Below are 14,438 nucleotides of genomic sequence, written 5' to 3' on the forward strand. Positions count from 1 at the left end.
TGCCAGGCACCCATTTTTACGTTCCTCATCATCAGACGAACATCTCATGTGAAAATTGGCCTTATCAGTATCACGCTCCCATTTACGTTGTCAGCCCACGGTCTATAATGAATCGTAGAATGCCCATAGGAATTATTTCAGGTTAGTCAGTCTCATTCAACGCTATTCACTAAGCATTTTAACGAATGTGGAATGGCAGATTTAAAGCACCGCTCTCAGGTGACCGATTAAAAATGTGGCCAACCAATTTACATTTTCATTCTTTTAATCTGCAAATGACAGATACGCAATTCAAACCGACCTTCTTTCAGCCCCCTTCTTTCCTTTTTTCCGGCAGGGTGGGTTCATATTTTGGCCTCCTGTTATCGAAAGCTATTGCTGAAATTACTAATTAAATTCCACTCTTGATACTAGACGTCAAATTTCCAAATTTAATTGAATTACTGTCACAAATGTGGCTTTATGGCAACTAAAAGCTTTTGCCACAAGGTGTCAGAAAAAAATTATAAATTTCGTTTTCAACATGCGGAAAGGAACGAAAATACTGTTTTACGCTAACTTCCTCAAAATTGATTATCTTCGCAAGTCGAGAATATCATTTGTAATTTTGTCCAAAAAGGTGAAACTTGTTCCCTTCTATTCGTGACATGCACGGTTAGTTTTCTTCAAATTTGGTTGTCTTCTGCAAGTCTAAAACCTTATTTATAATTCTCGTTTTAACTTCTCGGCGCAATCGCTTTCAATATACGACAAAAAGAAGGTTGGTTTTTTTCAGTGTTCCCATTGAATTGCTTCCAATTGTGTTTTATTGGCGGTAGCTTTAAATTGAAAGTCTATCGTAGTTTACTGCCAGTTTTTTATTTTTATGTGGAAGTCATATACGAGGCCAGCTCATACCACAGCGAAAATCCTTCCGCTACAATGGCTACAACGCAAAAAGTCAAGTACCACGAAAGTGGTACCGCAGTGTATAACGATTCATCGCTATTCACAAAACTGACATGGAACACTTCTATGGAAAATTACCCCCCTGTATAGGTTCATAAGACACAAATTTTTATTTAAAATCTTATATTTCCTCCGAAAAATGATAAAAAATTCTGATATATTGCAATATGACACAGAAGTCATAGAAGTTTAACCTACTTCAAAAAAACTTGGAACACGAATAAGATGCTCCAATAGGGGCAAAGAGGTTGTTAGCAATCATAAATGATCCTTAATATAGTTTATTAATAACATTTTATATCATTCAAAAAAATGTATTCGTAATTAAGACGTGAACAATTTTTAATAATGACTTTATATCGATAATATGATTTGTAAATACAGACAGATACTGTATTTTCTGTTTATTGCTTATTTATTTTTTGAATTTTCGAAAACATAATATATCTTGCATAAATATGTAATATATAGACATGCAAACTTCAATAGTAAAATATGGATTAAAAATGAAAAAAATATTCCGAATTTGAACACAAGGAATGAGTTCAAGACCACATCAGTGCAAATTTAACATATTTTGCGACGTTTAAACAGTGATTATCAGATTGACACGCACATATTCTCAGAATCTTTGTGAATTCAGTGTATGTTTATACAACAAAAAATGCCGTCCAACAGCGTTGGTCTCGCTGATAGCATGCATGTATACAAATACGCCCCAAACTATCAACAGATTTCTGTCACTATACCCACCCCGAATATCAGATATCACAAAGTCTTTCATTTTTAAAACCATAGTATATGTATAACGTTTTTCTGATCCTAAGCAGGAGCAGAAGAATTTTCATAGAATGCAGAACTTGGGTTGCTTCTGCACTGAAGACATAATAAATACATAATATACATTATAAAAATATTTACAGATTTCAAAAGTAAAATATGGGCTAAAAATTAAAAGACTTTGTGAAGCTTACACAATTTTTACTTAAACCTTAGGCGTCACAAAATATTTGATCACTTTATAATGCTTATATTGTACGGACGTTTTTGAGGTCCTGAAATAAAGACCATGGCACTGCAAACACTGATGAAGTTTCAAGGCAGGTCAAACCTTTAAGATATCCAATATCCATTCAAAACATGCGATTGAATCCTGAAAGAAGTTAAGATTATACGATCATACAAATAATCACATATTACGTGAATCTGTAATGTAGATTGTGATAGAGTACACAAAATACAGATAGCAGCCTTACGTGGATTTGGTGGTAATGAAGGCCTATACATATCCGGGTGCATAAATCGTGGAGGAAAAGGTAATCTTGGTCCAATTGGAAGCCTACTTCTCATTAAAGGTCCTCGACCAGGCATCATATGACCACCCATCATTACTGGTCTTGGAGGAAAATTCTATTCAAATAACAGATTCATATTAAATTTAAATTGCATATGCGAGGCAAAATGTATTAAGTGTAGAAACGTAACCGAAGTATAGTCCTATTGGATGGTATTTTATGGGAAATCTTTTTGCCATTTGAGCCAACCTTTTCCAATGTGGAGGGGGTGCCATTTTTAAGTTTATGGTGATGAAATTTATTTTGACGATTTCTGGCTCCTTCAATATCATTAAACGAACTATTGTCTAGGGCTAATTCATTTAAAATCAGGCAGGTCTTGCATTAGGGTGGATCAAAAATTTATTGCAAAATTGTTGTTCCAGAGGGCAAGTACCACCCCTCCCTCTCCCTAATTTCCATTCCCTGCGAAAAAAAATCCGTAATTTTTTTTATCATAATTAAAATATTAACACGTGCCACCAGGCACTTTAAAATCCCATTTAATTAACATTAAGAGCCATATTTGGGCGCTGTGTGTGTATGTGGGCGGGTAAGAGTGGGTTAAAAATAAAACTTGGTTTTATTTCGTAGACACTCCTCTTCAATCCCTAAAAAACTTGACACTTTTCGATCAAACTCTGAAGTATGAGTTCAATTTTTCAAAAAGCCAAACTTTCTCCATATTAATTAAATGAAAAAAATACGGATCTTCTTTCTCCGGCAATACAAAACTGGGGGGCGGTGACTTAACCTGTACCTCGAAAAACGTTTTTTGCATTACCCTATTGTGCATGCTGATATCCCATAATCGTTCCCCAGTGAAATGTGTTGGCTTACAATAGACTTGACGTTTTACACATATTTTATTTTTTATTTTTGGTAATACCATAGATTGCTGATTTTCTCAATTTCATTATTTTACTGGCAATATTTATTTGAGCGAGTTCGGTCTCGCCTGAACCCCACTTCCAAGGGCCGGTTTAAATTTGGAGAGGGAAGGCGATGTGGCTGAACTAACCCCCCCCCCCCAACTTACTCGTACATTACAGTAGGGTTTTTAATATTTACTTCAAGATTCCAGTGTAAATAGCCGATCCAGCCTCACTTTTTCAGCTAGTTTTAAGGTTAAAAAACAAAGAAAAACTGAACTTATGAAGAAATTTTTTGTTTCCGCACAGTTATATATATATTAATAGTTTGCCATAAGGACAACTGCAGGATTTCGCCGGGAGCGGGTGCTAATCTGAAAAAAATTGCACCCGATTCCAGCACAATCCCGTTACAGTCTGTGACTGAATCAATACCACGATCCGGCAAAAGTCTCGTGCACCCTGAGGACACGGAGCGACCCAAGGACGACAACCTCCTGCATTTTTCCTGCGAGTGTTTTAGCATATTGTTGACACGCAGGGATGATTTTCGACCAATTTTGGATACACTGCGTTTTCAGCTTCACAATTTTAAATAACTACGATTAATTTAACAAAGATGCTGCGCTGGAATGGACCCCAAAGGGTTCACAGCGAGTTGAGACACACTGAAAGCTGGACAAAATTCAATATTTTGTCGAATTTGCATGAAACTTGATGAAAAAGAGTTTCCGAGGTAGCTGATTTCGAATCTGACGTTAAAAGTTACAAGTTGAAAATAGCGGATCCAATATGACTAGGGGTAATTTCAAAATGTTTAAAGATGCAACGGGGTGATGTTGAAAATTATAAATTCAAACTAGCGGATCTAATATAGCAGCTGAAATAAAAAAAATTTGTTCACTTATATTAAAGGAGATAGAAATTGATAAAATGAGTAACATCCGCATAAACCCCAAAAATGCTATCCCCTCTCTGTCGGAAAATATTGATTTAAATGGTGAAATTTTATCCCAATTAACTACTATCTAGCAGGACTAGTCTTGGGCTATGTTTGAGTACGTTCGGAGAACTTTACTTTTCTAGGGCAGTATGCTTGAGAAATAATACACCATATGTCTTATTATAAAGAAAAGCTAAACAGGTAGTTACTATTAATAAAATTTTGTATAATATAATTTTAAAAACTCAAAATGAAGACATCTTACCCCATAATATAAAGGAAGAGGCACAGGTACTGATTCTATGTAATGAGGTAGGGTAGATATTCTCCTCTCCCTAGATCGTTCCCTATTTTTTTCTTCAACAGACCTTTGTCTCTCTCTTCGTTCTTTTGATCTTCCTCGATACTCTCTATATGACTGTCCATTTCTGCTAGGACAGAAACAAAAAATATACTTTTGTAAAAAAGAAAATTACTCAATAAACGTAACAATAGAATTTTTTCTCATGTCTAATGTCAATCTTACCGAGACAAATGATCATATTCTGAATTGCACCGTTTTCTTTCTTCAGAACATGAGCGTTCACGAGATGACCTTCGTTTTGAGGAATATTCCTTCCGGTCTAGGCGATGTGAGGAAGAATGACCCGTATGATCATGCAACCGATCTCTTCTCCCGTTTTCCCGATTGCGGCTCTGATGGCCGTCTTTGTGTCTGCAAATGTAATATATATATACATATCATAATATTATTTATTATTGCATATCTCTGCTTTAGAAAAAAGGTCTCGTCGCCACCACAATGCGGGGAATATTATATTATTAGTTAGAAAAACTACGTTATACATTGATTTACATTATATGCAGAATATTACCTGTCATCTGAGTAGCTCCTGCGATTATTCTTTTTGTCCAAATGGTGAGAAGATCGTTCATGCCTGTGAACATAAGTTTAGGATTAAGATAGTGCTAACTTTAAAAGAATGAACTCAACGTATTGACTGTAAAAACGAGTGATCAAAAATACACCAAAAATTAATTTTCTAATCTATCATGCATTTAAAACTATGTATCCATATTCCAGTGAATTAGGTTTTACGTTAGTATTTTCAATGTTCAATGAGAATATATTAAATAAGATATTAATTATAATATATAAATGTATTACGCTATGTGTTCCAACTCAGAAAATAATGTCATTTCGACAGCTTCATTCGCAAGTTTTGAAAAATTGCTCATAATATTTTACTATATTGACTGTATTTTGCTGACAAGTGGCAAAAAATAATATTCAATGGATATTAGTCTGTCCCTTATTTTTCAAACTCTAAATTCTTTTGCGTTCAATTGCGAGTTTCAGTTATAGGGCTGAAAAAATGATTTGCTCCAAATTTTAACAAATCGGTTACTATTTATCGAATTCTTGAAAGACAATGCAATTTTAATTTTAAAGAGGTCAGAGAAACTTTATTTTTGATCAATTTTTAAAATAAAATAGGTATTTTAAATAGCGGGAAATGTTAAGAGATCAGTATTTTATATATATATACACATTTTTATTGTATTCTTGTCGACAATTAAAAGGAAAATCACTGCCTAAAATTAACTCAGGAACTAAATATTAATAATAGAAGCATTTAGAGTATTAATGAAAAAGAAAGCAATCAGAATTTTCTTAACAAGCATTTAATGTATTCTAGAACACAAACCTGAGTGGATACGATGACGCTTCTTTTGCGCCTTTATCGCACCTTCTTGAAGAACTCAAAGACCTTGACCGTCTCTTTGATGATTGAATCTGCCTTTCTGAAGAAAAATAATTTATTTTTATTTTATTTATTCTTTAATTAAATCTATGGTGCCAAGCAAACATTATTTAAACATATACCTGTTTTTTCAGTGTCAATTGTTTTAACTGTTCGGTGTTCTTCTACTTCCTCGGTAGATGTCGAATCAAGACGCTTTATTTCGTCCCGATCAAATATCGGTTTTATTCCTTCATCTGTTATATTTACACGGAGGTTATTTTACATGCAAAGTAAAGCAGCAATTTGCAACTCATGAAGAAATAATAATTTCTAATCTAGATATTCTTTCTTAATTTTGCATAACAAATATATTTAATTATCTAAATAAAATAACATAAAAACAATCCTTGAAGATTATTGGATCTTGAAGATGAAATGTTCGTAGTGAGAATGTTTGATTTATAGTATATTTATGAGTTTATAACCAATCAAATCCAATTGACATTTAAATTCTATTTGAGTTTAAAACTGTTACTTTGAATTTATATTCTGATTTTTTCATAAAAAATCTTCCATTTGACGTCTTCAAATCTTCAATCTTCAATTTGATGTCTTCGATTGTCACTTTTCTTGCGTTTGCGGATCTACAAAAAATGTTATTGTTGATATTAACTTTGACTGATGATTAAAAATCGAAACATGAACCTAAAACTTCAAATATGGTATCCCGATCAGTTACTTAAATCTTAAGAAATAGAAGCCAATAACAAAATTAATATTTCATTAAAATTATAATATAAACATCTTTAACCGTCGAGGAAGAGACCATCAAGCCTTTATTTGAATAAGAAACCACGACGAATGCATAATTTTATTTAAAAATAACTAACCATTTAAGGTATTACAATAATATTAACCTATTAAGTCCCAAAACGAAGAAATTTCTCTCTTACGTTTGAGCTTGAATAATTTTATTAAAAAGGCAAAGAATTTATTGTAAAATACTCTTTTCTACTATTTTTGGGTATCCTCTACACGATGCCATGGTTTAAATAACGGAAAATACTGATTTTCAATTAATAATGAACCGATTAAAAAAAAAGGTTCTTTTTTTTTAAGCAATTTTTTTCAATCAAAAAATTGAGGAGGAAGGAATTTTTTGTATGGTCGCAAATATGCACAAAAGTGCAAAAGCATGTCTGAACTTTTTAAATTCGTTCAGTTTTTTACCTACGATTTTTTAAAACAAAATGGCGGCTAAAAAACGGAAACCAAACATTTTAAATTTCGCTCTATCGATATTTTTTCGCTCAAATCATATAAATATTTAATTATTTCAGTAAAAAGTATTTGAATAGTTTATGTTTAAACAAAATAAAAAAATTTCGTGTTAAATAGGTAAAATCATGATATTAAGATTGTAGAAGTTATTTTATTGCTATTTTACGTCATTTTCACACCGAAATCCAATGCAGTGAGTGAAATATCGTTTTTTTCGACGATTGAGTGATTCACTGATATTATTTTCATAAAACTAAAAGTTAATGTTTACTGATATACAATTTTACATGACTCTGCTGTGTAACACTGAAGTTGAAGCATAATAATTGAAGTGCAGTAGAACCGCGGTTATATCCTCTCTCACTTATATCCTCTCGCGCTTATAGCCCTGCATAACTCATTTATATCCGCTTAGCATCCACCACTAATCTTAATATTATGATTTTACCTATTTAACGCTAAATATTTTTATTTTGTTTAAATAAACAAACTATTTAAATACCTTTTTATTGAAATAATTAAATATTTATATGATTTGAGCAAAAAAATCACCAAAAAATCGTAGATAAAAAAACTCAACTGATTTAAAAAATTCAGACATTTTTTGCACTTTTGTGCATATTTGCGACAAAAAATCCTTCCCCCTCTATTTTTTGATTGAAAAAAATTACTTAAAAGAAAAGATTTTTTTTTAATTTGTTAATTATTAATTGAAAATCAATATTTTCCGTTTTTTAAGCCATTGCATCATGTAGACTATGTAGAGTATACCCGAAAATAGTAGAAAAGAGTATTTTTTTACAATAAATTCTTTGCCTTTTTTATAAAATTATTCAAGCTCAAACGTAAGAGAGAAATTTCTTCGTTTTGGGACTTAATAGGTTAATATTCCTGACGTATGTGACTGTAAATAAATTTTTCATCAATAAAGTTTCTGCGGTATTTAAAATCTTAAAACTCTATATGATCCAACTTTCATATTTTTAAACTTTATTATTAAAAATTAGCGGAGAGAAATATGTACTAACAAGGGGAGACATGCAATTGTCAACTTTAGTTTCGGTTCATAATTATTTTCTATTAAAATCTCATTACCTAAGTATAATTCGCCAAAGCAGTAATGTGCAATTTTTTGCCGTTTTCAAGAAAATCTACTTTGAAATATCCGCCACAAGCAATATAGAGTTTGGCGAAACATCCTTTACATTAGCTGGTTGCTCAAGCAGTAGCTTCATAGCCGAAAGGTGACATGTTCGATTCTTGCTGCCCACACTTTTTCTACTTTATTTTTTAATTTTTGCAATGTTTCTACATATATTTTCTGGATCTTATCGCCGGCATTTTTAATTTTTCAATAGTTTATTTTTTTAAAAACTGCCATCGAGGTTAAGATGGTTTTAATATTTTGTACATTCCGAAGTAAAAATTGTTTTCATGCAAAAAAAAAGCCAGGTGTGTTACCTAATAGAAACTTTTAAAAAATCTTGTTCTTGTAAAAATTCATCGTTTATCCGATTAAATACGATGTTTCAAAATCCTTGCCCATACTTCTGATTTAAAAGAAAATTAATTCGTTTGCGAAAAACATGAGAAAGTTAAAAGAAATCAGTTTTTGTGTGAAAAAAAGCATTATAAATATTATTATTAGCATAATTTGTAAGGATTATTGAAGCCGATTCAATGTTTCTCTAAATTCTGTATGCCTTGTGGCGGATATTTTAAAGTCGATATTCTCGAAAACCGGTTAGGGTATTTTACTCATATTTTAGATAAATTTTGTTATGATTTTTACGTATAACGATACAATATAACTTATGTAAAACAACTACGTGTTTAGATGTTACATTTTTATTCTCTTCTATTCTTCGGGTAGAAAAAAATTAATTGAATTTCCGAAAGAACATTTTTAACTGACAGCGAAGAAAACAACTTAGCAACGTTATAAACAAATAAATCTGTTTCATTTTTCATAGATATTTAAAATAAATAAATAAAATATAATAAAAATAAGAAGTGAACCTCTGCAATGATGTATTTAATAATTTATTAGGGGTAAAAATGTTTGTAGTTTCACGTCAAATATGATGCGACAGATTTTGAACGTCGCTTATAAGTGTAATTCGTAATTGTTATCTCAAATAAAAATTTGCACTGGACTGCTGAATTGACAGAAATAATATGTATTTGAAAAACAATTACGAGGAAAATCACTGCCTAAAAATTACTTAGGAAGTAAATATAAATAATAAAAGCATTTAGAGTATTAATTACTCTCTTTGATGATTAAATCTGCTTTTCTGAAGACAAATAATTTGTTTAATTTATTTTTTAATTGAATCTAGAGTGCCATGAGAAAATATTTAAACACATACCTGTTCCTTCAGCGATAATTGTTTGAACTGTTCGGCGTTCTTCTACTTCCTTGGTAGACGTCGAACATTCAGGACGCTTTGTTTCGCCCAGATCAAATATCGGTTTTGTTCCTTCATCTGTTATATTTACACAGAGGTTATTCCATATCCAAATAAAATCAGCATTTTTCAAACTCATGATGAAATAATCATTTCTGATCTAGACATTCTTTCTTAAACTTGCATAACAAACATATTTAATTATCTAAATAAAATCTTGGGAATGGTGAGAATATTTGATTGAGAATACATTTTTGAACTTTGAATGCAATTGACATTTAAATTAGATTCAACTTTAAATTTTCTACTTGAAAATTTTATAGTCAGATGTTTTTACTTACAAAATGTTGAAAATCTTCAACTTGGTGTTTTCGATCTTCAATGTTGAAACTTTAATCTTCTTGTGTTTGTGGATTTGCAAAAATGTTTATTTTCGTTTATTAACTCTGACTGATGCTTATAAATCGAAATCTGATCCTAAAACGTGGAAATTGAGAATCAATAAGGGACTTATATCTTAAGAAATAAAAACAATTGACAAATTAAATATTTCATTAAAATAATAAATAACTTCTAAAGTCTAGGAGAATATCTCCAGCATCTATTTGAAAAAGTTGTTTCTGCAAAAAGATTAGATTGGTTTTTTAATGGCATAAAAAAGAATAAGAAACCATGACGTTAATCTTAAAAAGATGTACACGGCAGTCCCGTTATAGAGCATTCTCACTTTTGACGTCACGCGCTCCGAGCTGCCTTCGGAGGAATAACCTCCTCCCTATGCACCCATAGTTCGCATGTATTGCCGTCGTTTTTTAAAATTGTTTTTGTTTTTTTCGACATGCAGAGTGAATATTTTGGAAAATTGTCTGGAGACGTCAAGATCAGATATATCCAAAAATTGGGAAAAATCAAAAGCTTTGATACGTATGCTCTTAAAGATATAGATTTTAGTGAAAATGTAAGGTCAGTGCCCTCGGTGACAATAGTGGATATAGTGTCGTATTTATTTAATCTCACAATTTTTACACTGCAAAACAAGTGAAAGCATATAAAACTTTGGAAGCTTATAAGTTTTATGAAGCTGGTTTTGTGGTGAAAGTGAAGTGCAAGCAGTTCAATGATACTTTTTTGCTTCTGAGTGAGGTTATAGTGTAACAATATAGTATTTTTAGTTTTAACTTAATATTCTAGTTAAGACTTAATATTTTCTATGAGTATGAACATTAATATTAAGAAATATTCGTGTGAAGTATTGTATTCATTTCAATTTAAGTTGTCAAATTACATTACTGATGTAAAAGGCGATGCCAGTTTATTGAGATTTTGATGTTAGGAGCAGCCTATTACAAGAGCGATCTGCTCGCAGGATTAAAAAACTCAAGTAATATTATAAAGGCTTAACATTGCATTCTTCTTTCCCAGTTTAATGTAAATACGTTGTCTTTTTACATAAATCTAAAGCACTTAAAGTGGAACTCTTATTTTTTAAGCTTTAAATTGAAGTTTAAAATTTTTTTATTTACAAAATTTGGTATTTATATGCTCAACAATTTACGCTTATAAAATGGAAGGCACTGACACTTTTCAACGATTATAAATTTAAAAATCAAGGAAATTAAAAATTTTCTAAATTTCATTATTTTAAGCAACTTTAAGCTGGAAAAATTGAAAATTGAAAAATTAAAATTTTTTAACAGAACACTTCATAAATTAGAAGCTAAATTATTTAAATTTTAAATGGTTAACACATCCTTGAGAAGCTTGAACATTTTATTTCCAAATCTTGAGAAATCTAGAAGCTTATTTTTTAATTTTTTCAAAATTAAAGTGACTATTTTTGATATTTTTCCATGACTTCTAAGGCATTTAATTTTTAATTTAAAAATTTTCGAATTGCGCAATGTAAAGTAAATGGTATCATACTTGAAAAAGGTAACAATTCAATATTTTAAAAGCTGTTAAAATCGAACTTGGGACAGATTTTTCTTATATAGATTTGTAAAATTACTGGTATACAAATAAATTCTGTAAAAGAGACTGTTTTGAGACACCTTATATATTTTTGTCTAAAAGCCTATATGTCTCGTCGAAAGATAAACGCTTCCTCTTGTTTTCCTTCGAAATTTCGTAACGCGCATAACCTAAACACTGAGTGACTAAAAGCGAACTGAAGCGAATGTCCTGCGACGTTTTTGCAACAGACTAAAAATGACTGAAGCAGACTACACGATTAACTGCCGATGGTACTGCACGCTTTTTTATGCACTCCTGCGTTGTTGTGGAATTGCTCCGCTGACTTAGCAGCGCCACTCTCTCGCACGCTTGAACCACCTTGTCCTCTATAACGTGAACTTTTCTTGCGGGACTGTAGTGTACTTTCATCAATTTTTTGGCGGAAAAATCCCGATTATTAGCTTAAAAGTGGTCTAGATTTATAAACAAACTTGGTAGCAAATAAAAATGTATTGAAAATAACAAAACATATTTAGATCTACAGTACCGACTGAAATAATGTACACGTTTGTTTTTAAACTGTTGCTAAAGTCCAGTAATTCTTATAATGTTAATTTGAACATTTTTTCCTCGTAATTCTGCGAAAATTAATAAAGTTCTGTGTCTAACAAGCTTAAGTTTAAGGCAACATGTCAATTTAATACAAAAACATTTTAAAAAAGCTTCAAACTTCGATGTTTGCGAAAAATTGGAATAACTCGGGAAATAATTAACATTATTTGTATAAGTTATACCATAGGGCAGAATCTAGGTAAAATATTCCAGAAATATCTTAACGATTTAGAGAAATGCTATGGAACTTAACTATAAAAATAAGCCTAAGAAGCTTTTAAAATGTTAATTATTTTCGGAGTTATTCCAATATTTCGAAAACATCGAAATTTGATATTTTCTGGCAAGATTCTGACAATATTTCATTGAAAAGGTGAACTTTGATCATGATACCATTTTATTAGCTTTGTAAATAAATTATTTGAAAAATTATATAAGAAAAAATAATTTCGATATTTATATGCAGAGAAAAACAATTTTTCTAAAGGACCCCGTACAGAATGCATGGGAAAATGTGTTTCGGTGGATTTGGTTATAACTTGGTATTTTTTTAGGCTATAAGTGCCCAATGAAATATCCATAAAATTTTTTTTTAATTGACAGTTTTAACGCTATACGGCGCCAAGCGCTCTAAATCAGAGCATAAGACATATCCGTATAGCATTAAAAGCAAAAGCGACGATGAAATCAGTATCTCGTATTAAAATATGCTAAACATTACGCCCGTCTCACAAAGCGCACTTCTCGCAATGGCCGAACGCTAAGCGCTCAATATTTTAAATCAACTTCGACCTTTACTGTTTCGGGGCAGGAACGGTGGTAAAAACAGGTCGGTATCAAGTGCGGTAATGCCATTCATAAGAATAGGGTTGTTTCCAAAGTCAAATATCATTTTTCCAATAAATGGATCTTATTGTATATAAAATTTGAATTATAAAAACGTCCATAAAATATTTTTTACATATTGTCTACTATTTTTAATTTAATGTTGAAATATGAATTTTTTATCACGATGTCGATTGGAGGGCCCCTTTGAAGTCAAAGGGGTCGGATTTTCTACCAATCACAGCTCACATGTCAATAATTCTCAAATATCTTTTTCTGTGACGATGTTTTGTTTTCGTTATCTGCACATTGAAAATAGAAGTCGAAAAATATTCTTTAAAAAAAATGTCAAAGGAGGGTTTAGTAAAAACCAATAAAGAAAATCTACCGAAAATAAATATATTTATGGTATGTATAAAGAATTGATTGAAAAAGTACTTAAATATAGCCATGTTTACTGATCAATTCGTAAATATGTACGATTTTAAAATGTGTTAAAAATTTCACTTACTGTTTTCTTTCAACATACTATTGACTCTTAAACCAAATATTACAACAGGATAACTTTTCTTGTTACCTAATCCTTAACAAATATAGCTATCAAACCAAAATAGTCAGAATTGACAGCAGACCGTGGCCTGACCTCTTTATCATGAGTTTCGCATCGCTACATTGATAGATAATTATGAGAACCTCTGAGTGTTTTACTGCCTTCAATTTTTAATAATTTTATTCTGTTGAGCGACACAAAAGAAAAGAAAATTATAACGCACCTTCAATTCAATTTAAAATTATGCATTAAAAAATTATTTTATCTAAAATCGCGAAACAACCCTATCGCCCTCTTCTCGCAACGGCCGAACGCTAAGCGCTCAATATTTTGGCTAAACTGCAACATTCACAATGCAAGGACAGGAACGGTGCTTGAATAAGGTTAGTATCAAGTGCGGTAATGCCAATCATATGAATGTTACACTTCTTGCAACGTTAGAACGCAAAGCGCTCAATATTTGAGAATAACTGCAACACACACTGTTTCAGGGCAAAAAAGGTTATCTAATAAGGTCAGTATCACGTTCCATTGTTCGAATCATATATATTGACCACTTCTCACAATGTTCGAACGCGAAGCGCTCAATATTTCGAATTAACTGTTACACTCACTGTTTCTTAGTAGCATACACACACACACACACACACATTTTAGAACTGTTATATATATGCTACTAAGAAACAGTGAGTGTTACAGTTAATTCGAAATATTGAGCGCTACGCGTACGAACATTGTGAGAAGTGGTCAATATATATGATTCGAACAATGGAACGTGATACTGACCTTATTAGATAACCTTTTTTGCCCTGAAACAGTGTGTGTTGCAGTTATTCCCAAATATTGAGCGCTTTGCGTTCTAACGGTGCAAGAAGTGTAACATTCATATGATATGAATGTATATGATATGATATATATATATATATATATATATATATACACATATATATAATTAAAAATT

At 31.4% G+C, this 14,438-nt stretch overlaps 1 protein-coding gene and 1 long non-coding RNA gene across 2 annotated transcripts in view; one reads left to right on the forward strand and one right to left on the reverse strand.

The window, feature by feature from the left end:
* Window positions 1-5,144, forward strand: part of LOC117180086 — a 57,831-nt gene extending 52,687 nt beyond the window's left edge. Inside the window, exon 2 of the long non-coding RNA XR_004468001.1 lies at window positions 4,670-5,144. This is a non-coding gene — a long non-coding RNA (uncharacterized LOC117180086). The remainder of the gene's footprint in view (window positions 1-4,669) is intronic.
* Window positions 1,332-14,438, reverse strand: part of LOC117180083 (female-specific protein transformer-like) — a 45,666-nt gene continuing 32,559 nt past the window's right edge. Inside the window, exons 4-10 of the mRNA XM_033372399.1 lie at window positions 5,986-6,099; window positions 5,807-5,903; window positions 4,973-5,035; window positions 4,624-4,812; window positions 4,363-4,525; window positions 2,205-2,358; window positions 1,332-2,101 (exon numbers count right to left, since the gene is read on the reverse strand). Of these exons, the coding sequence (XP_033228290.1) occupies window positions 2,082-2,101; window positions 2,205-2,358; window positions 4,363-4,525; window positions 4,624-4,812; window positions 4,973-5,035; window positions 5,807-5,903; window positions 5,986-6,099 (800 nt within the window). The 3' untranslated portion in view covers window positions 1,332-2,081. The remainder of the gene's footprint in view (window positions 2,102-2,204; window positions 2,359-4,362; window positions 4,526-4,623; window positions 4,813-4,972; window positions 5,036-5,806; window positions 5,904-5,985; window positions 6,100-14,438) is intronic.

Source organism: Belonocnema kinseyi, chromosome 9 (assembly GCF_010883055.1).
Source record: "Belonocnema kinseyi isolate 2016_QV_RU_SX_M_011 chromosome 9, B_treatae_v1, whole genome shotgun sequence".
NCBI classification, from domain to species: Eukaryota; Metazoa; Arthropoda; class Insecta; order Hymenoptera; family Cynipidae; genus Belonocnema; species Belonocnema kinseyi.